The sequence below is a fragment of the Streptopelia decaocto genome, assembly GCF_964273445.1.
Source record: "Streptopelia decaocto genome assembly, chromosome: 7".
Taxonomy (NCBI): Eukaryota; Metazoa; Chordata; class Aves; order Columbiformes; family Columbidae; genus Streptopelia; species Streptopelia decaocto.
The window spans coordinates 52,935,889-52,959,302 of NC_138661.1; the positions used below are offsets into that span (position 1 = coordinate 52,935,889).

Genomic DNA, 23,414 nt, shown 5'->3' on the forward strand with positions numbered 1-23,414 from the left:
TCTGGCACCTTACCTAGGAGATGGGTCTATAACAGCTCAGGAAGCGTTTTTTTTCTCATTGCAGGTGGGTTTTTTTAAAATCCTATGAATATTTGACATAAATTATGCTAATGGCTGTAGCACTCTGATCCATGTTTGATACCAGGTTTTAAAGTGGTTGTTGCTAGTATATAAGTCATGAGGAGCTGAGCCATTGCTTTCGGTTAGGTGGCTCACTTGGCCAGGAGCACTGCTGTTTTGTTCAATAACCCTTAAAATGTCTCTTGTAATCACTGTATGCTTTTTTCCATTCCTTCAGAGTGCTTTCGCAACCCCAGGTCTTTATTTTCAGGCATCCTATTGTGTGCCCTTGCTATCGTACCTAACCTCTCTCTCCCTCAAGAATGAAACTCAGCCTTAATAGTTAATAAAGTTGTTTGGGGGGTTACAGAACATAAACACAAGGTAAACATGAGGTGAAGACACGTAGTTAGCATGCCACCTGCGTGACCAGGATCTATCTAGCTGTGGAGTGCTCTTATCTTACAGAAGGTAGCATCCAATCTGCTAAAATACACCTTAAGGGTACAGTGGGGATTAGTAACATGTTTGTACCCCAGTGCTGAACTGCACACCCGCCCCAGACATTGCAAAGAGGAATGGTTGCTGCTAACAGCTTCAAGTGCGGCACAGAAAGGACTTAAGAAAGAGGGGAAAAAAGCAGGAAAGAGCTTATGCTTGGATGTCTAGGGCCATCTGCCACCACAAAAGTACAATACTGGATTCTTGAAATGTAAAAATAGATCTCAAAAGAGACAAGTTTTAATGAACTGAACACAAAGAAACATGGTCGAAATAAACTGAAAACAGAAGCAAGGTTCAAGGATCTGTTTGTTAAATGAACACCCAAAGCCAGAATATGTTTTTAGTGCTGGAGAATGCTGGCTGTCTGGTTTCTGCTAAAGCCTCCGGTCTCTCTTTGGGATGCATGTGGGAGAAGGAGGGGGTGAATGGCAGCCCTTGTTTGTCCTCTCTTGAGGAATCTAATTATGTATCAATTGATTTCAAAGCCTGGAATAGTAACTCTCTAGAAAACACTCGCTCAGAGACATTGTTCCAATTTTCGCCTGTTCATAATTTATTCACCTCCGGTTTCAATGAGAAGAGTGCGCCCTCATAGAGATTCGCCCCCCCAAGTTGCACAGAAAATCGTGAGTTTGTGGACTTTTAAAAAACCAAAACCAAACAAAACACATACACACAGAGCAGCACTGTGAGGCGAGGGGAAGGCGCTTGGGCAAGCGAGAAGGAACAAAACACAGCACCTCCATCGCAGGGGTCACACACACAGCCGTGGCAGGCAGCCCCCGCCATGCCCAGCTGGGAGCAGAATTTCTTCCCTCACCCCTTGCAGCCAGTGCAGCCTAGAAATGACCGGGGTGCTGAGGAGAGCCATGCACCCCAGAGGAGCATTGCCGCTCTATGGCACTGCAGTGCCCTGAGCAACAGGGGTGCAAGGTGCCGACTGTTGCTGGTCTCCTGGTGCTCAGTGCCTGGAAAAACCCAAAAGGTTTTGGTAGCCCACCCTCCAGCCTGGTGCTACCCTACCTGCTCAGGCTAGCCCGGCTTGTGGCCACCATGAGGAGCCACTCTACACTGTGGGACTGTGAGCCTCCACCAGCCTCCAGCCACCTCACAGCCTCCACCATGGAGGACCCCATCCCTGAGTCACCCACACCACACGGTATGGGGCGCGACTGATCAGGCCCACAGCCCTTGCAACCCACAGGCTCCACACGTATATATTTGGGGTAGGGGGACCCCCCAAAGCCCAAACCGTTTGCTCACAGGAGGAGGCGCATGGTGCCCGGTGCCCAGTACCACCACCTCACCCCAACCAGAGCAGGGTGACGGCCCGCAGCAGGGCAACCCCTCCCCCAGGGGCTGAGGGCCCCCCCCAAAAAAAAACAAAGTCACTGGGTTGGGCGGCTTGAATCCATCCCTCCCCGCTTCCTGAAAGCAGCCGAGCCACGAGCCTCCTGTCATTCAGCCTTCTGCCCGGCTGATCACTGTGAAAAGAGCCGCCCCGGTGACAGAAACACATGAATATTGACTGCAAACAAACCCCGGGGGAGCGGCACCTGGGGGGCTGCGACTGCCGGCCCCCCCTCAGCCCGCGGGGCGGGGGCAGCGCGCTCCCCTGCGGCGGGGCGCGGGGGCGCGGGCACACCTACGGGCGCACATGCGTGCACACGCATGCAGAAACATGCACGCACACATCCGTGCATGCACACGCACATGCCCACCCTGTCCCGAACAAGGGTCGCCACTCGGCTTTGCAGAGCGCAGCCCAGCCAAGAAGAGGCCCCGTACACCCCGGCCCTCCCCATGTACCTGCCACAGGCCGAGGTGGCAGCAGTCTATACAGCTGGTGGGTTATAATGGGGCTGTCCCCCGGGTAGGGGGACACCATAAAAGAAACACGTTTTATTTACAAATTTCCCCCAGCTGGCCCCCAATTTTAGTCCCTATTCCCTTTCTGGAGAGGGAATGGGGGAAGATAGAGTCCCCCCCTCCCCACTCCTTTTCATGCATCTACCCCAGGCCAAAATCTCTGTTTTCACTTCAAAATCCTCTAGCTTTTCTAGTTTAAAGCCAAGAGTCACGGGGGATAGGGCGAGTAGGAGACAACAGCCCTAGCTCTCATGGTTTTCCATTTCTCTTTGGGCCATGGCATCCCCGATTCTCTCTTTCCTCTCTACCATCTCCAGGGAAAGGAAATGATTAATATTTGCTTTAGAAATATATTTTCAAACAACCCTTCTCCCCTCCCCCGGAATTAAATAAACAGCATCTGGAAGCTAATATATCACCAAATGCCCCCCTCCTTTTATTTTTTCCTTCCCTATTGTTTAGGGCTGGGGCTATAAATAACGTTTCGGTTGGGTTTTACGAAGGAGACACGGTTCTAAGGTGTCCCTCCCGTTATACTGTCAGAGCGGGGTGTAGAGCCGTGGGTGCAGCGGGGCTGCCCCCCATCCCTCCGCCAAGCCCCTATTAACCGCCTATTACAGGGGGATGGGGGCAGGGAAGGTGCAGATTTAAATGGCCTCCCCCCCCCGCCCGCCCCTTCAAACGCAGACAATTTTGATGAGTGGGTTTTTGTCCGGATGGTTTGTAATGGTGCCTGTTTTGGGGTGTCCCGGGGGGTCCGGGAAGCTTTAATTCGCTCACAAAGGCTCATTTGCAGGTCAATGCCATGGCACACTCGCCTCTCCCCTTTGCCTAAATCTCCTTTTGTTCCCCATCGCCTGCTCCTCATGCCAGATGGCCGCGGAAAATGCTAATTTTCTCTCTCTCTTCCCCCCCCCCCCCTTTTTTTTTTGCATTTAATTGCGGCCCTTTGCAGATGGGGGCTGCGAAGTGTGTGCTTCATTCAAATGAGGTTTGCTTTTTGGTTTCCAGGCACGTTTCTAAAAGTCCGATCTGAGTCAGGCAGGGATTAGTTTGACAGGGAAGTGATCAGATTAAAATCTGAGCATGAGCTCGGCCTCCTCGCTCCCTCCCTTTAAAGCTCTCCTCCTTCCCCGCCTTGCCTGCCGCTTTCCTCCGAGGAAAAAGGCAAATCCTTCTCTTTCCTGAGCTGGCAAGAGTGATTTGGGGTGGGAGGCAGGGTGGATTTTGCCTGTATACAAGCAGGATTCCAGGGAAAATTCATCTTTTGGGGGCAATGGGAAAACGAGCTTCCTTAGGTAGCATCTTGCCATCAGTAGGGTTATAAAGCTGGATTTGGTGTGAAAATTAGTGTCTTATCTCTTTTTAAAACATCTTTTTGAAAAGGCAAGTGTTGATGGGAAGAGGGGAGTGGGTGCCACCATAAGGCTGGACATTTGAGGGTGACAATGGGGACTGGGGCATACAGAGAGGCAGCTGTGGGCAGCTGCTGGCACCACAGCATGCAAAACCCTCCATATGGGTGGCAGAGTGGGGAGCCACCAAAACAAGTCAGGAAGAGATGTTGAGAGAGGTGTGCTCTCCTCGGGGGTTTCCAGGGTTTCACTCAGTTTTATTACAATGAGCTTGTCCCCAAATGGGGTCTGTGGCCTTTGAAATGCCTTAATAGTGGTTGCACCTAAATGTTTGCTCTGAACAAGGAAAAAGTGCAAGAAGAGCAAAAGTTCTGGCTTCCCTCGCCCCCCATCCCCACTTTTTAAAGACAGTTAGACAGTGCTTGCAGCAATTGCACAGGATAAAACCCAGACCACCTTCCCACCTTCTTTTTGTCAGGGCACAAGTTAATGCATCTTGCTGCATGTTGGCAATCGGCTGCTGCAGCTCAGCTGCACAGGGGTAACTCAGGGCAGAGCTGTGGGCTCAGGCTGCCCCTTCTTGTGAGTATTTAAGCCGCCCACTTAAGACTTTGTAAATTGGGGGGGAAGGAGAGGAGGCTGTGCTCATCTTCACCCAGCAGCATGATGGTTTTGCCTATGGGGTCGGGAGGTGCGGGTTTGGGCTCCTGGGTTTTCAGCTAGAAGGAGGGTTAATTGAGTCAGGTCAGCCAGGTAAGCATCCCAATGGGCATGCTGCTAAAGCAGCAAGCAAAGCCCCTGCTTCCTTTCCCCTCAGCCACTTCTGCATTCTGTGTGGTGCTGGGTTTGGAGGTGTGCTCTACAGCAAATCCCTCTGTGGTAGGAAAGACCTGGGGATCTGCCCCAGTTGCTGATGGGGCTGGACATGGACTAGGCACCACCAGGCTTTTCAGCTGGACTGAGGCTGGGGCCCTGGGGCACACACAAGCAGAGCTGCAGGACGGCTCATAGTGAAAACAGAGGTGACACTTTGACAGTGCAGTAGTAGCTTGGCAGGGGAAAGTTGCAATCTGGGCTCACAGAGGTACGTGGGCCTCTTAAAAATGCTAAAAAGCCTGTTCCCATAATGGAGGGGAAGTGGGAAAAATCTATTAATGTCAGAAAAGTCTTTAAAACTATTTAACAGTGCAGAGAGACAAACTTATCAGACAGCTTATCATTTTCTGTTCAGTCACAAATCTACATTTTTCCTCTATGGTTTGTTTTGTTAGAACAAGATGCTGACGTTTTCTTCCTAACTTTGGAGCATATTAGCCAACTGCTTTGCCTGAGTTCTCTTTAGTTTTTCCGGCTTAATTGAAGCCAGCCTGCAAATGCTGACCCAGGTGTTACGCATGCTGGCAAATTGCTGGCACAGACACCGAAATCTGTGTCTGAGGGCTGGGGGAGCTCCTCTGGAGCAACGTTTGGCTGTCAGGTAGTAGAAAATGTTTCTATATATGTTTATATGCACACATTTTAAACCTTTCTGTTTTGAATGATCTGTCTATTGTGATTTTTGGAGCTTAAGAAAAAATACCCGTTAAAAAAATCATCCTCCATTACCATTGTAATCTCGTTGTGACCTAAGAGAGAAACTGCAGGCTTTGGGACTTGTGAGTGCAAAGGAATTAAGTGACACTTTTGCCTATCAGGTAGGGCTCTGAACTGGTGCAGGGGCAGGCAGTCTGCTTTTTTGCCTCTCTTACTGCTGGGGAATCACAGCTCTGAATTGAATTAATCTGTTAAAAATGAACCACTGCATTGCACTGGATATTAGGGCTTAATAACTCATTGTGAATATGGTCTAATGTGAAAACAGCCATGCCCTTTGTGATAACTAGCAAAAATAGAAGTAAAATTACAGTAACCAAATATTTAACACTAGCATCCCTTAAATCTTTAGTAATTATTTCCTTTTTTGTTTTGAAAATTTGAGTTGTGGAGAGGCAAATCCCATATATTCTGGATTTTTGTTTAAGTTAGGTTTGTTTCTCTAAGAATTCAAGAACATTTATTTACTTAAAGGCTTGCCAGTAAAAAGGCCCCAGGTCTAATCCCCTTTCTGCTACACACCAATGAAACTTAGGAAACTCTTCGACTGTTGACTTTTTCACGTGGAAACCGATCTGCTGAAAGTGAAAAGAAACCATTTCTTGGAGGGGGGAAGAAAAACCTCTGTGAAACTCTGTTCTGAAGAAGTCGTTGTCCTTGGCCTGTGGAGTAACAGCAGAAGCAAAGGCTTTTTGATCCTCAGATTTGTAAACTTGTAGACATAATAATGCCATTTCTCTAGTGTTAGCAGGTGTCCTGTCTGGAAGTTGCTGCCTCAGCCTCCAGCAGAGCTGGGAATTAGAAAATTGTCTGTCTTTCCTGAACCGTGAAGTGCTGCTCTTAAATAAAGGCCAGGTCAGATGTTAAAGGGACATTCTTGTCTCCTGAAGCCGAAATAATCTACAGTCACGTCAAGAAATGAAGGCATCCTCCTCCCAAAATGGTCAATCTCTTTATCTCCCATTATACTCTGCAGGGTTAAGAAAAAAGCCCCTTCCGTGCTGATGTTTTGCAATATTTCTCCTCCACTTGTAATTATTCTGGTTCTTTATAGACAAATTTCAGATAAATATGGTAATTGGGGAAGTTGTTTTTCTTTTTCTTATTTTTTTCTTCTCCCCCCCTGTTGTCTGACAGAACAATTTGGCAAACACAGATCAAGCTTCAAATATAGATTCTGTATTTTCTCTTTCCTTATTGATAGCTCTCAAATGAAATTAAGATTTATTTGTTTGTTTGTTTGTTTGTTTTAATTTAATCTGGTTAAAGACAATTTTTGCAGCAAGTCCTTGAAATCCTGAAAATGGGCACAAACCCCAAACCAAGAAGCACATCTTTTAATTTGCAGCTAATTCTGTCTGATAAGGTGTCTTTGTGTGCTGTGTTCTACGGGTGTTTGGTAACGGTGATTATCATTGAAATTATCCCAAAATCTCCTACTCTATTACCCTGCAGAAGTGGCTGCTGCTGCTGCTTAGAGCTGTGCTGTCCTGCGCCGCGCACCCGATAGCAAATGCGAACTGCTGCTTTTGTTTAGTTTGCGCTGCAGGAAGGCTATGCCTGGCCATTTCTCGAGGAGCGCCCCAGCTCAGCTCTTGTGCTGATAGGGAGAAGGGGGTCCTGCTAACAGCTGTGGGGTGTTCTCCCTCTGGCTGCCCCACTCATGCCCCCAGGTGTTGGAGGGGGAATGCAAAATTTTGCAGGGCGGTGGACTTTGTGTCAGGGAGATGCCTTTTGCCATCGCAGTACAAATTAAACACACGTGTTCCCCATTGCTGCCAAAGCCCTATGACACCCAGTAACCTGCTGCGCTCCCTGGTGCGGCATGGGACAGCAATCCTGCCTAGAGGCCAGGTGAGAGTTTGGGAGCATGGAGGCAGGTTTCAGGTACCACCACACTCTCCAGCAGCTCTGGCAGAAAAACTTGGTTGTAGCAGCTCCAAAAGGTTTCGTCTTGGTGTGGAAAGGTGGGCTTCCTCCTTTGGAGAGATGTGCAACCAGACTGCCTTGGTTAGTGGGATGAAGAAACAGGTTTGGCCTAATGACATGCAGAAGAAAATGGAGAACCAGGTGCTGGTATTCCCAGTCCTGTTTACTCATCTGGGTGAGAGTAAAACTGGAGAAAAAAAAATATATATTCTGCAGCTTTTGAGACCACCAGACAGTGGCTGGGATGTTGTAAAGCCCCAGCAAAAGTGAAGCTATGTTAACTAGATCCACGCTTGAAAACTTCTTCAATAAAGGTCCCATGAAAACCAGGCTTTGTTAAACCAGTTGCTCTTGGATGTGCCCACTTAGTTTGTGCCCACTGTTTTCTGGAGTAAATTGCTGTAGACCTCAGGTCCCAGTATGTCTCAAGCTGCTTAATGTGACCCAAACAGGGACTTTTCCTCAGTGTTTTTTTGTAAAAACAGAAGCAATGGTGATAGTGTATTCTTGGACAAGGATGATCTGGGGTTGGTTTGTTTGTTTGTTTTTAAGGTGGCTGGTTTGCATGCATATTGCCACAAGCCCTCGCAGACAACAGCATGCAAGAGGAGCTGCATGCTGGTGTCCCTCTAATCCAGTATCACTCAAAACCAGCCCTGATCAAAGCATCTTCTAGCTCTGAAAAACTCTTCTCCTTCCATCCACCTTGTAGTCAGGCACAGCAGCGATTTCCTCAGCTTGCTGTGATGGCAAGGGTGGTGGAGACCACAGTCTGAGGTCAAGGTGCTTGCAGCTGCAGGAGTGCCAGAGACCCTCCTGTCTCCCTCCTCCTGGAGAGTCCACAGGGTGAGGTTGGGACTGACGGGTGACAGACAAGGGAAAAAAGATGTGGCGAGGTGAAAAGACTTGTCAGTCTCACATAGTGATCTTTGTTAGTGTGGCAGCTTGAAAAAAAAGAAACAACCTGACTGTTTTTTAGGTTCCTGTTCTAGTTTACCTCCAAGAAATACTCTGATGGGTTTGATGCAGAGCAGGCAAGGATGAGGGAAATGGGGCCTTGGCTCTGCCCCCTTGTGTCTGTGCATGATGATAAAATCTTTTAATTAAATGATCGTATTGAGTGCACAGAGTGAACGGTTCTTGCTTAATGAGCAGTTGCTCAATTTTGTTTTTCTCGCCGTTCAATGGACGGTGCTATGTCTTATTAACTCTGCACTATTCAAACACTGCTCAAAGACATTATTAATTTCCTCTCTTGATTTATACTGTGCTGCTCACAGTAGTATCTGAGCGCTTTCTGAACATTAATGGATTAAAATAAAAATGGTGTTATTATCCCTGTTTGATGATGGGAAGCCAACATAAAAAGAGATGCAAGATAGTAATTAATTTGGAGTGCTGGTCCAAGGTACCCCGTAGCTGTCCTCTTCCAAGCCCTGTGCTTCATCTGGCCAAAAACATGTGTGGAGCTCAGTGACTTCGGCTGCAGCTGTGGATGCTCAGTGTCTTTGCAGGTGAGACCCAAGCATCTCCTATCAGACACCCAACAAAGGTGAGCACAATTCATGGCTCTTCATGAAAACTTCAAGTGCCTTGCCCAGGGCAGCACAAAGCCTGTGTTGCAGGAACAGGTCAGGAGGAGCGAACTGTCCTCTGAAGAATAAAAACCTGTATCCACCTTTTGGCATTGGATTAAGCATTAAAGCACCCTGCAGGCCCTTGCTTTACTTTCTCAGCTTCTCTGGCAGGAGTTTATCCAGCAATTTCCCCTTTGCTGCACAACCCAGGTTCATCCTGCAAGGGAAAGCGCTGCATGAAGCGGATATGGTGTGCATGCCTGTGGAAATGCACTGTGAGCAAAGGATCTGGGCTGAAATCAGACAGACCGCTCAGGCACTGCCAAAACCTGAGTGTTTCCTTCTCAATCTTTGTTCTGCATATAATGCAAGCATAGCACATGTGTGAGACTGAGCACTGACTATGCTAAAGCAAATCTGACAGGGAGATTGAGTAATCCTGGGGTGATGTGAAGCCTAGTGACCCCTCAGCAGAGCTGGGGCATTCTGGATCCCAGACTGGCCTGGGCCACAGGGGTAAAAAATAGCAGATTATTTTTAGCAACTATCTGTAGATGAGTTGAGGAGAGGGATGGGACATTACTAGATGAGTTTCATGGGTATTTGCTCGCAGCAGAAGTGTGCTGGGGCCAGGCAACCTCTGAAGAAATGCACAGAGTCTAAATATAAATGAATATATAATGTAGAATACAAACATCGTGGCCTGTTCCCTTCTCTCCTTCCCCTCGCACACACCAGCAGAGTTTGGTGCTCTCTGCCCAGCCTCTTCCAGTGTGCCCCAGTCTCAGCCATGCTTCTGCTCCACCTGTACCCCATCCTAGGTGTTTTCTGGTGCTGCCTCCTGTTCCCTCTCCCTGCACCCCCGTTCCCAGGGGGAGATTGGGACCCTGTGACATTGCAGGTGCAGACGTGAGGCTGCACAATCACCACTTGCCACCAGCTTTCCTGGAGCGTGCAGTTTGGGGAAATTTGCTCCAAAATTTAGTTCGTCCTGTGTTTAAGAGAGTTTGAGCTATTTTTGAATCTCATCATTTGCTTCAGAGATTTTATGTTCTATACAGCTCATCTAACTATTTAGCATCTTTCTTTCTCCCTTTTTCCCCTCAAAAAGTTTGTTGGAAATATATGGCTAAAAATCCCCCTTGGTTTAAAAAACAAACAAACACACACACCCCATTAATTTAGTTGGGAATTTTACCACTGCCACCAAAGAAGATTGTGTGGTCTTTAGTACTAGATTCTGTGTGACAGGAGAGGAGATGATACTTGATTATCTTTCTTTCTTTCTTTCTTTCTTTCTTTCTTTCTTTCTTTCTTTCTTTCTTTCTTTCTTTCTTTCTTTCTTTCTTTCTTTCTTTCTATGTGAGTCAGAATAACAGATATAGCGACATCCTTTCATCTTACAAAAAGACTTTTGGTTTGTTTTTTGGCCTTCTTTTTTCCAAAAATGCTTGTCAAGAAGAACATTTCTGAGAGGTTACAGGCTAGTGTAGGGGAATGCATTGGAAAACCATTATGAATTTATTCTGCAGCAATAGGTGAAAAGGTGGCTAAAAAAAATCAATCCAACTCCCCAATTAATTATTTTATACTCTCTAATTAGTTATTTCATGTATATATATGTATGTTTGTATATACATGTGCACTTTTTCTCTTCATATCTGTTTCTCTGCTTAAAAATTGTCAATTCAATTTCCCTCTCCCCATGTGCATCCTTTGCACAGATCTCCCGGTGTAGCCATCCTACCAAGCAATCACAGCTTGTTGCAAGTGAATTGGGAATTTAGTGAATTTATTTTATTTCCATATCCAAATGTAGGAAATTATTCTTTTAAAATGATGGGTTTTTCCCCATTCTGTTACCTACACATCCTGCTCATTAGTGACAAATATTTGCTCAAGAAGTGTAAAGCAGCTTTTTGTTTATTTTAAGCGATAATAGAACAAGTTTTGGCCCAGAAAGAAAAGTTGCAGCTAGGAAGGAGAATGATTACCAGTGTCAACCATATGTTGCATTCATCTGACTGAAGTGGCTTAATTACTGGTAGATGTTGCTGTGCTCAGAAAGATAATGCTAACCTTTTTGCCAAGATTGTTTGCCGATAATTGCATTTCCTAAAAAGAAAAAAAATCTGACAGACTTTCTCCTGCTGAGCTTCCCTTCCAGCCTTCCTGCAGTGCCCTTTCCCTTTAGGTACCCACTGCTAGATTCGCATCAAGAGATGTTTGTATGAAATAAATATGTGGAGGTCCAGCAAGGTTAACATTCCCATCTTGGTCTCTCTTAGGGCAGGGAAGGAATTGCAGTGGCTGTAGCCCAAATGTCCAGCTCTGCTCCTTGAGAGAGGGAGCAGTGGTGATTTGGGGCAGATTATTCCTCTAATTGCATAGCTGGCTTCAGCCTAGGATTAAGGCGGCTCAAAAAATGACCTGACTTTTTGTAGCTGTAATGAGTGGCAAGCTTGGTCCTTCACGACCCCTGATATTTTGAATCCTTTCCAAAAATATTCTTGTCCTCAAATCCGAAGTGGAATTTGAGATTTACCGTGGGTTGGTGTAACAACCAGCAGCTTCCCTCTGCTTTTGCCTATGCATTCTCATGATAAAGGGCACTTTAAAGCCCCTCTGACAATGAATGAGTCCTAGTTAAATATTTCAAGAACTTCTTTACATGGTTTCCTCTGATGCATGTACTGTTGAGACATCTGTCTTCCGTGCTAATAAAGTAGTCTAGATTTAAAATGAACTTCATTGGATTGCTTTGAAACTATAGGCACATATGGTTCATAATTAGCTGGATATCTCTTATAGTTAAATGATTTTTTTTCTCTCTCTCTCTCCCTGTCGCCCATTCGCATCAATAATAGAAGCAAACAAAGTTCCAATTGTTCCCTGTTGCGGGACATTATGTGCCTGAATAAATGGATGTTGGCTGTGTCTACATGGATTTGCCATATGGCTACAAAGGCCGAAAGAATAGGGGCAGTGTGCTTTGTGCTGGGGCGAGGAGGGCCGGCCGGGCTGGGTGGGGCAGGGCGCGGGGGTGGCCGCACACCTTCCCGTACTCCCGGGCCCTTGAGAGGAGAGCCCAGGGGGCTGTGGGACCCAGTCCTCCCCATGATGGGCTGGAAACCCACTGGCTCCACTCGGGAGGCACCCAAGAGCTGGAATTATTTGCTTTAATAAAGAGCCCCATGCCTAAACTCTCCCCAGTGTGAGAGCTTTCCTCCCGGGATGGGCTGAGCACACCTCGGGGCAGCCGGCGGCTCCTCCGGCCGAGGTATTTGGGAGCTCAGAGCAGGGATCTTTCATTGCAGAAAGTCCTATTATTAGTTGGGGTCTGGGACAATGGAGGTCCCAAAGGCACCTGCTTTCATGAAAGCGAGAGAAAAGCCCATAAATCCTGGAGGATCCAGCTGCCTCACTCCGGGTATTGTTGGCTTTCATAAGGAAAGGGAAAAGCTATTTTTCTTTTCAAAGGGGGGGAAAATCGTATTGAGTCAGCGGCCACTGATGCAGGCGCGTAAAATAATCCCGTTCTGATTAAGCGATCACGGAGCTGGAGGTAATCAATGTTACTTTTACAGCCAGGAGCATTTGGCGGCCGTGACGGGGGGCCAGAGAGGAGCACTGCAGGGGCCAGGGGAAGATGATGCGGATAAGCCCTGAACTTTATTCACCCAGAGCCTTGTTCTCTCAGCTCCCTCCCCTCCCCATGAGAGAGCATCATTGCAGAGCTCATAGAGCTGGAGAGTGATGCCCTTACCCCCGCTGCACCTGCTGGGTCCACTATGGGTGTGTAGCACTCCGCAGAGGTGATAAGGTGGGGAATAGGGTCTGAAAGGGACAAATCTGGCCAGCAAGTCCCTGGGCCTCTAGGACCCCCCCCATTCTCCTCCCATGCCCCTGTTCCCCAGCCATACTCTCCAGCACGCCAGTCCTTGTACCATGTGCAGCTGGGACCAGACCTGGTCTGTCCCCCCTCCCTGGTCAGCGCAGGGTTTGGGACCCTGAGCAGGACACATGCCCTGACCCCATCAGGCTGTGTGCAGATCCCATGGCTTTCACCTGCTCCGAGGCCAAGGGAACAGAGTGGCCTCTGCAAACTGCCTTGGTTGTGTGGTTGTGATAGTATTGCCATGAAAGCATTAATGTCAAAATGCTGGGTACTTTGTTGGGAAGGCTTATTTTGTCTGTTTGTTGTTTTTCTTTTTTCCACCTCTTTTATGGCAAAATGGAACTGCTGCCTTTCCCAGCACTGTTGTGTGTTTGTCCTGTAAATCATTGCTGGGCTTGGGCAAGAGGTACCAGGAAGTGTTTCCCTCAAGTGGCTTTGAGCCCCAGATCAGAGTTGGAAGGGGGACTTCACATGCTCACCTAAGGTGGGGGGGGGTCCTCCCTGAGCTGAGTCAGCCAAGGGCACTGTGGGGCTGTGGTCTGCATGCACCAGTCACCCACCCAGGCTGTCCCTAAGTTAGGGAGGCAGCAGCCCCAGTCCCAATTCTGGGGCCAGGGGGAAAAGGTAAAAAAAATAAATAATCATAAAATGTGCTGAAAGTCAGGGTATGATGAAGGGTGTGTGCTCTCCTCACGCTTGGTTAACTCCAGCAGTATTCAGGAACACTTGTTTTTAAGAGAAAACTCCTTTCCCCTCTGAATTGCACACAGGCTTTGCACCACAGGGCATGGAGATGGCAGTGCCAGCCCCGCAGCAGGGTCATGATCCCAGGGGGGCTGGAGCCCTGATCAAGGTAGGCCCCCCAAAAAAAGCAGAGCAGGGCTCGGCTCCACCACCCAAGCCTCCAGCCCCCCTCCCCCACCAGGTTCCTACCCCCACCCCAAAGGCGTCTGCAGAGCACTCACCAAGCAGACTTGCAGGGGTTTCCTGGCTTTTATTACTATTAATTGAAGTTGTGGCATTATTTGCAATGGCAGTGGTACAGACCGGCTCAGAAACCATTGAAACAGATTTGTCTTCAAGTAAAATCTAAAAAATATTTTGATTCATAGCTACATCTTGTGAATGCAAAAAAAAAAAAAAATCCCACTATAAAAATAAATTTACATTTGTAAATAACAAAAGCAAATATAGTGCCCTTTGGCTTAACCAAAAAAAACCAAAACCAAACACTATTGGATGTCAAAGTTATCCACATTTCTGACATAAATAGAAAATATAAGTTAGTATAACTCTTAAAAAAAGTTTTGTACAAATATACACTTGCTTTTTTCGTTTTTCCTTTTTATCTTTTCCTTTTTACCTTTTCCTTTTATGCACTGAGAGATCAGCAGAGATTAAACATTTTACATAAATGACTTTTAAAGCTTTACACTTCTGGCCAGTGTACTCACATTAGGCATAATACATTTTTATATAAAACGTAATACATTGCACAGTTGTACGTTAACACTGCTCCGTTCGCGGCCGTGGCTGGCGGGCAGGCGCTCCAGCTACTCTCCGGCTCCTGGTCCCGGTCCGGGCGGGCGCGGGGGGTCCCGGCTCGCCGCGCCACCCGCCCTGAACCCTGCGACTCCGCGCCTCCGAGGGCGACGCGCCTTTCGAGTGGGTGTCGTAGTGCAAAAGTCTGGGGAAGAATTAAAATAGAAAATAAAATTAAAAAAAAAATAAAAAAAAACCACAAACAAAAAAAAACAACAAACAAACAAAAAAAAAGGTGGAAAAATAAAGAGCGACGCCGAAAGCGCCCAGACACCTCCGCCCGCCCCGGGGCGCGTCTCACCTGGCTCACCGGAGCCGCTTGCGGGGAGTCTGCTCAGCCGGCACGGCGGTGGGGGAAGGTGGGCAGGCGGCAGGGAGCTCCGCTGCCACCTTGGGCTCCGCCGGCCTTTTCCTCCTCGCGAAGAAATCTGGACGGGGGACGGAGAAGAGGGGGAGGTGAGCCGCTGCGGCGGGACGCCCACCGCGTCCCGCGACCCCCCCAGTACCCCCACGCACCTGTGATGCGGGCCGTCGGGACCCTCCGGCGGAGCCGCATGCCGCGGCGGCGGGGCGCGGCACGGTTCTCCCGGCTCAGGCGCCCCCCGGGCCCCTTGGCGGCGGCGGCAGGGGGGGGCGGCGGCGGGGAGGGGGGCGCCCGGCGAAGGGGGATGCGGCACCGCCCCACCTGCAGCGTCTCCCGATAGAAAGCGGGCACGGCGCCGCCCTCCACCTCCTCCCAGCGCAGGCGGCCGGGGCCAGGCAGCGGCGTGTCGGTGTGGAAGTTGTAGTCCCAACGGCGCTGGTCGTCCTCCCCCATCTCCCGCAGGCGGTTCCGCAGCTCCCGGCCCAGCTCCTCGTGGTCCACCGGCCCGAAAAGGCTCCTGCAGACGGGGCTGCGGCCGTGCCCGGCCAGGGCTCGCCGGGCTGAAAGGCGTTCCAGGGCGGCGGCGCCAGAAAGGTGCACGTTGGACATTGCCGCCGGGGAGGACGCAGGGTGTATGAGATGGGGTGCGGTGGTTTGGGGTGGGTACCCCTCCCCCGCCGCTCCTTGCGTCCCACCAGTACTGCAAACAACCCTGCCTCTCGCTTCTGAGCCCCAGCCCCCGAACTCCTGGCTTTTAAACCCCGCTCCCCGCGAGTGCGAGCAAAACAATCATTAGCATAATAGTATTTCCCTGCCATCGGCCCGCCGCGATTGGCGGGGATTGTCCCACCGCCCCCGGCCCCCGGCGGCAGCCCTCCTGCCCGCGCCCTCCATTGGCTGCGGCGGGCAACGCCGTGCCGCCGCCGGCCGTATTGGCCCGGCTCGGCCCCGCCGAGGACTTGGAGGGGCGGCCCCGGCGCTGGCCCGGCCCCGGGGGGCGGCCGTCGGCGGTCCCCGCCCGCCACCGGCCCCGCTCCCTTTGTCTGCCTATGGCCCGGGCTCCGTTGCTGCTTCCTTCCCGGCGACTCTCAGAATTGTTTTTTTCCCCCCTCCTTGTTGCCTTTTCAGCATGTAGGAGTGCCTACGTGCGCGTTATTATTATTTTTATTATTATTTTTCCCGACTGGTGTCGCCGGGAGGTTTTTCAGAATCTGTAGGGCGTGCAGGTTTGAGGCGGGGGAGGTTATGGCGTGTGGAAGAAAACGGGATCGGTTTTGGCTCGTGTTTTTTTTTTTTTTTATTACGCTGCTGCAAGACAAAGCGAGATGCTTGCAGATTTCAAAACAAGCTGAAGGCTATTTTTAAAAATAGGGCTTCTCAAGCTGCATGGAAGTAATAAGTTGCAGCCTTGCTGAATAGGAGTACATGAAAACCACAGCATTTTCCTCTTCTAACTTTTAAACGCACAATACATGTTTGTTCACTGCAGATGAACTAATCTCGCTATTGTGTTGCCAGGGATCAGCTGGCTTATGCTTTACATTTTCTGCAGGTCACTGCAATCATTGCCTTTTGTTGTTTTGGGATGGAGGAGTATGAAAGGAAAGGGAGTGGGAACATAATTGACACAGTGCTAAAATTGAGCCCAGAACATGATGGTAGTTTTGATGCACACCTCGGAGGCTTGTTGCCCCAGCAAGCTTTTCCTCTGCAAACAACAAGGGAAAATATGGACCTTTATCACTCTTTGTACATTTGGGGACACACTGGTTCTCTGTATACCGGTGGCTCTTGCCTCTGGGAAGATCAAACCCTTGAGCAAGGGCGACATGGATTTTATTCCTCAGAGGGAATAAAATTAATTTTAAATCCTAGGGTAGTGCTGGCCATGCAGAGGTTGCTCAGGTGCTGGCTTGCTGCGGGGCTGGAGAGGTCACAGCTTTAGGACCCTTAGGGCAGTGGTGACCACAGGCAGGTGTCGGCTTCAAGAAGAGGAACGATAGTTTTTCACCCATGGAAAGCTCTTCCTGTCCCCCAGCTGGGCCAAAATAAGTCATCTCCCTCCATGCTGTTTCCACAGTCAGCTCACGTCTGTGATGGAGCAGCCTTCCAGCACCACTGAGGATACTCGCTCCTGGGCTTCCTGTGTCGATGAGGCACCTGGGCCAGCCAGGACAGCTCCCGCGTGCTGCCAGGTACTGCACTTTCAGCAGTGCTGCCAAAGGCTGGCCATGTCAGGAGTGACCAGCGATGCCATGGTTTTGGACCCATGGATCTGGGGCTCGCCATGGCTGGTGCAGAGGTGTAGAGGTGCAGAGGGGATGTTAGAGCACAGGAAGGGCCATTCCCTGCTTGGGCTGAAGAGCAGCAAGACACTGCAGCAGGTTTCAACTCCTGAAATAATGTTCTGATGTCTGTAGGGGCAGGTGGCCTGGTCAGTGGGAAAGGTCTGTAGCTTTGTGGTCAAGAGAAGAAGCTACAGGAAATGTTTTCATGGTGCAGATCCCTGCTTGCTTCCTGGGCAGGCATAAAGTCACTCCTGGCAGAAGGCGTTGCTGACTGATGGTACAGATAGACCACTCTCATTTCAAAGGTAGTGGTAGCAAAGGTATTTGAGGATATGTGAAGGCATTTTTTTAAGATACCTGTTTAGATGTTGTGTTCTCAACAGATGTTTCCTATGTGAGCTGGACCACAATGTGGTGATTTTAGGTAAACACTACCACACTGTTCTTCCCGAAACAGCCGTTGAAGGTGGCCATGCAGAGGTCTTTTGGCCAAAAGGATGTCATTCAGGGAGCAGGTAATGAGAAGGCTCTCCTCGTTCCCTGTCACTAAAAGCACATCATCTTAAAAAGCAGGTGAGCATCAGTTAGCAAGGGTTTGGTCAGGGAGAGAAGGGGTGGGTCCTGGTCCAAGCTGAAACAGTTGGGGAACATGTTGAACATGGCATAGTGTTCAGCTGGGACATCTCTTAGCAGCCATCAGACACACCTCTCAGGATGTAGGATGGGGTAGTTTTAGAAATAAATGAGTTATGTGGAGAAAATGCCTCAACTTCCACAAGAAACCTCCTGAAAAAGTGCCCTCTATTCAAGACGCGAGCCAAATGGCAGTGGCCGAGTCCCTGCAGACAGGGGCTCTTTGTGAGGCATCCTTGAAAACCTGCTGCCATCCTCCCCCAGCGCCGGGAGAGGCCAACGGCTGCCTTTCCTGTTTTCTGCCTCCTCGGTTTTATACATTCCTGCAATGCAAGCCGAGCGAGCAAACTTCCCTACTATTTGCAAGATGTGGGCGTGCCCTCTGCAAAATCCACATCGTGGTCCTTCCAAACTGTTTTCAGAGGTTAGCCAATATTTACACAGTGCTTGAGGGATGCTAGGAACTACAGTTTGAATGGGGAAGTATTTTCAGGGGTTGCTCACCTGGGAGGTAAAGTGGCTCGAGTTTGAGGTTACCGGCTCTTCTTTTTTTTAGCTCATCTTCCTCACTGCTAGTGCTCTCCATCTCTTTGACCTGTTTTGTTGTGGGTTTTTTTGTCTGTTTGCTTGTTTAGGGTTTGGTTGGGTTTTTTTGTCCCTTTATACACTGATGTTTTAAGCTGGTGCTGATAGTACTGGGGACTTTCCTCTCACAGTTGCCAGTTCCAGCAGTGTCTGTGCTTCTCTTCTGTGTGGAGATAGAGAGCATCCAGCTCTTTTGAGGGAGAAATACTGCCTGCACGGAGAGATGTTTTTAATTCAGTGGATTCGTGAACTCTAAGGCCAGAGGGGTATGTTATGATCCTCTAAACCAGCAGTATGCCTAACATGAGCCAAAAAATCTTAACCAAGAGCTCCCACCACCAAGCCCATTAGTTTCTTTAGAAATTCCTGCTTCAGAATACTGAGTGGAGTAATTACCGCTATGGTTAGAACAATGCCCCATAAGAATGAAACATTTTTGCTCAAAATATCCAAGTCATATCTGCTTATGTCAGAAAAAACAATTACTTTAACTGGCCTGATGGCTGCTCTGTTTTGAAAGGGTGAGGGGAGGGAAAGCAAATTCCTTTATGGCTCGTGCATCTTACAAAGGGATTGCAAATGCAGGTTTATTGCATTTGACTGTTCCTGTTTGGAAATAGTGCAGGTTGACCGTCAGAGCCAGAGCAGAGTCTGATGGCTTGGCAGACAGGGGAAGAGAGGACCTTGCACTGGAAACCGAGCAAGGAGCAACTGAGGACATTTGATAAGAAGGCATGAAGGTAACAAAAGAGAGAGGCTCAGCGCTGTCATTCTGACAGGGCTAGTTGTCATAGACCCCCAGGTTAACTTCTACAGCACAGAGGGCCTGGTGAGATGTTTGTGTATGGAGGTGAATAGGTCCCCATAACACGGTGCCAGGGAGGAGCACTCCATCTTTTGGAGAGTCTCTGGGTGAACATCTCCTGCAGAATTGTCCTCAGCCTGCTGCCAGACAAGCAACCTATTGTTGGGTTCCTGAGGCTTGAAGGTTTATGCTTTGCTCCCTTCTCAGTTCCTTTAATACACCACTATTCTATACAGCCAACAATATTTAACTCAGGATTCTTCAGATGCTGTATGATCCACATATGACTGCTTCATTTCATAGCATGTTATATTCCATAATTGCTTTAGCAGAGACACCAATAAACATTGGTACTTTATCTCCCATGCACTTCTCTTCTACTGTGTTTGTGATTACAAGCGGTTTGCAGTTTTGCACTTATACCAGTGGCAATTTCGTGTGGTACTTTCAAATCCTGCTTAAATAAACTGATTGCAATTAAAGTTCAAGTTAGCACAGACTGCCCAAACTTTTCATTGAGGCTTTTTCACCAGCAAAGTGACACTTGGAATTGTTAAAGCCAGTGTAACATTCAGAATTTTCCATTTTTTGACATAGTAATAAAAAGTCAAATTATTAGATTTGATAGCTAGGCAAAACCATGCTAGTTCAGGGGTTAAATGGGGAAAGATAGTCTGAACAGAACCCTGAAAAGATTCTGCTACTTTTAATTCAATTTGAATTGCTTTTCTCAAAATTATGCAAAAGCTAGCACCTCAGGAAAATGTTTTATTTCATTTAAATTCCTCTTTTAAATTACTGTTATTCTTTCTGTTCTCGGTTGTTAAAAGAAGAGCTAGTCTTGCTGTCCAGCTGCTGCACATCATTAGGGTAGCACAAAGGTAGCAGTGAATTTAGCCTAATCTATTGATGGACCTGCCAGTGCACCCGGGGCCATCGCATTCTCCCTTCACACTCTTCTTTTGCTCTTTCCATCATGTTGTTTCACTAGATGAAGTCCACTCACCATCTGGCCCTTCATGACTGATTGGAAGCCTGACTCATTTGTCGCATGCTCTCCATGAGCTGCGGTGTGGGGAGCCTTACTGACACCGTGCTGTTAACTTGGAAAGCAGGCTGGGAATGGCGGGTACCAAAGAGCATTGTGAGCTTGCAATATGTACCCATGGAGAGTGGCTCTTTTTGGCTGATTGTATAGTCATATTTGAGTAGCAGTTCAGTACTCCATTTGTTTTTATACTCCCTGCTTTTCTGTTGGTATTGTTTCTGTGAAAGTCACGCTCTATGCTCATAGGTAGTGTTCGTTGCCAGTCTTTGTACTAAATGAGATGTTTGCATTTTCCTTGTTTTGACATTCCCCTCGCCTTTCATCTTTACCCATGGTAATATTATTTTTGGAGTAGGTTTTCATAGGTTATTTCTACTTTCTGGAGGGGATGGGGGGTGGTGGTGAAGGGGCCGTTACACAGGTTTTATTTTTGGTTTCATGTTTCTTAAATAAACAGGATTTTCTCTTGCACAGGTCCTGATGGAGATGGTTCATGGCCTGGACTCTTGCAGAGAAGAGGTACCTGGTCCAAAAACAAGCTGAAGAGCAGAGGTAAGTGCATCAGGAGTATCTTCAGATAGATGCTAGTGCACACCTAGAGGAAACAAAATTTATGAGTATGAAAAAAAAAACCAAACCAGAACACTAGAAGACGCTTATGTCCTCCTCCCTGCCCCTGGCCACCTATTCCTGCCTGCTCCCATGCAGCCCCTGCGCTGGCAGCCGAGCTGGCCGAAAATTGACCCAGCAAACAAATGTTTGTGCTCTGGCCTTGCCCTCCCTCTCAATTTCTGCACGTTTCTGCCCCTCTTCTCTCCACCGCTCGGCGGGTCGGTCCGGCCGCCGGCGCTGCCCTCGCGTCTGCCGGGGGGCCGGGCAGGGGAGCTGGGGGGCTGCGGGAGCCGCGCTGCATCCTCACCCTTTGCCAACCTCTGCCTGCCCAGCCTGGCTGCAAAATAACGGAGAAGGACAGCATGCCCCCGGGTTCCCGTGCCCGGCCGCTAGCCCCAGGCCGGCGGGCGGGCTTGAGGCAGCGCAGTGGCGACGGAGCTGCCCGCGGGATGTCCCCGATGTGCGGGGCAATGGTGCCCTCTAATGTCGGCTGGGCCCGGCAGAGGCGGGCGCTCGCCCCGCTCGGCCCGGGGGAACGAGGCTTTGCCCCGCGGCAGGGCTGGGTTTCCAGCACCATCCCTTCCCTCTCGCCCGTGTATCCGCAGCCAGTTGTCTTCCCGCACCTCGGAGCACCCTGGCTTCTTGGCGTGTCCTCCCGTGATCCAGCTCCTGGAGATGTTTGCGTTTCACTCTGGGACTGCAGATGCCGTTCGGTGCATCACAGGAGCTCTTGGCTGGGCTGGATGTAATATAACATACTCCCTACTTTCTCATGGCTCTCCCAGAGAGCTCTGAGTAAGGTTTGCTGGGGAGACAGCTCTCCACACCACCAGCTTGCAGACAGCCCCTTGCAGCCTAGGTGAGAGAAGGATATTGAAACTTGCAGATTTTAAATCTGCATGGTGTGCAGAGTACTTCTAGAGTAAGAAAATATGTTGTAGCTGTATGTATAAGATCCTCTAGATTTTTCAAGTTCTGAGTCCATATGATTCCTTGACAAGATTTATAGAGAGAAGAATACATTCACTTTATTCTGTGAAAATTAGGGTTCAAGTGTAGCTTGGCCATCATAGAATGGTTTGGGTTGAAACAGGCCTTAAAGATCATCTAGTTCCAAGCCCCTTGACATGGGCTAGGACACCTTCTACTAATCCAGGTTGCTCAAAGCCCCATCCAGCCTGGGTTTGAACAGTTGCAGAGATGGAGCATCCACAGCTTCTCTGTGCAGCCTGTTCCAGTGTCTCACCACCCTCACAGTAAAGAATTTCTTCTTAATATCTAATCTAAATCTACCTTCTTTCAGTTTAAAACCATTACCGTCATCCTATCACTAGAGTCTCTGATGAAGAGTCCCTCCCCATCTTTCCTGTAGGTGCCCTTTAAGTACTGGAATGCTGCTATAAGGTCTCCCTGGATCCTTCTCTTTTCCAGGCTGAACAACCCCAACTCTCTCAGTCTTTCTCCACAGCGGAGGTGTTTCAGACCTCTGGTCATTTTTCTGGCCTCCTCTGGACCCTCTCCAACAGGTCCATGTCTTTCTTATGCCAGGGGCCCCAGAGCTGGATTCAGTACACCAGGTGGGGTCTCACAAGAGTGGAGTTAGCTTTCTGGGCTGCAAGTGCACATTGTCAGGTCATATTCAGTTTTTCATCCACTGATACCCCCAAGGCCTTCTCCTCAGGGTTGCTCTCAACCCACTCATGTCCCAGCCTCTATCAGTGTTTGGGATTGCCCTGACACAGGTGCAGGACTTTGCACTTGGCCTTGTTGAACTTCATGTGGTTTGCATGGGCCCACCTCTCCAGCCCATCAAGGTCCCTCTGGATGGCATCCCTTCTGTCTAGAGTATCAACCATACCACTCAGCTTGGTGTCATCCACAAACTTGCTGAGGGTGCACTCAATCCCACTGTACATGCCCCTGACAGAGATCTTAAATAATACTGGTCCCAATATGGATGCTTGAGGGATACCACTCTTCACTGGTCTCCATCTGGACATTAAACCATTGTCCTCAACTCTTTGAGTGCAACCATCCAGCCAAGTCCTTATTCACCAAGTGGTCCACCCGTCAAATCCATGTCTCTCCATTTTAGAGTCAAGGATGTTATGTGGGACAGGATCAAATGCTTTGCACAAGTCCAGGTAGATGACGTCAGTCACTCTTCTCTTATCCATCAATGCAGTAATGCTGTTGTAGAAGGCCACCCAGTTTGTTAGACATTATTTGCCCTTAGTGAAGCCATCTGGCTGTCACAAATCACCTCTCTGTTTTCCATGTGTCTTTGCATAGTTTCCAGGAGGATCTGCTCCATGGTCTTGGTGACCATCCTGTAGTTCCCTGAGTCTCATTTTTTTCCCTTTTAAAAAAATGGGGGTTATGTTTCCCCTTTTCCAGTCACTGGGAACTTCGCCAGTCTGTCACAACTTTTCGAATATGAAGGACAGTGACTTAGCTCAATGGTAGCTCAGACCATGGAAGTCCAAGAGGAGATGCAGTTGTAGAGAATGCAGACTTTGTGACACATATCTGGTTTCATGCAGGGCTATCATGCCTTGGGGAGCCCTGGGAGCTTTGTCTCCATGTCTTGGTTTCAGCTGGGATAGAGTTAATTTTCTTCCCAGTAGCTGGTATAGTGCTGTGTTTTGGATTTAGTATAAGAATGTTGATAATAAACTGAAGTTTTAGTTTTTTCTAAGTAGTACTTAAACCGAGTCAAAGACTTTTCAGGTTCTCACGTCCTGCCAGTGAG

The 23,414-nt window shown here is 48.7% G+C and overlaps 1 protein-coding gene across 1 annotated transcript; it reads right to left on the minus strand.

Moving 5' to 3' along the window:
- Positions 1-13,759: 13,759 nt before the first annotated feature.
- CDKN1C (cyclin dependent kinase inhibitor 1C) lies at positions 13,760-15,451 on the minus strand. Its single transcript, XM_082057826.1, has 3 exons — positions 14,844-15,451; positions 14,629-14,755; positions 13,760-14,472 (listed from the first exon to the last, which is right to left on the minus strand). The coding sequence occupies exons 1-2, from the start codon at positions 15,298-15,300 to the stop codon at positions 14,634-14,636; spliced, it is 579 nt and encodes a 192-aa protein (XP_081913952.1). The 5' UTR covers positions 15,301-15,451; the 3' UTR covers positions 13,760-14,472; positions 14,629-14,633.
- Positions 15,452-23,414: the final 7,963 nt, after the last annotated feature.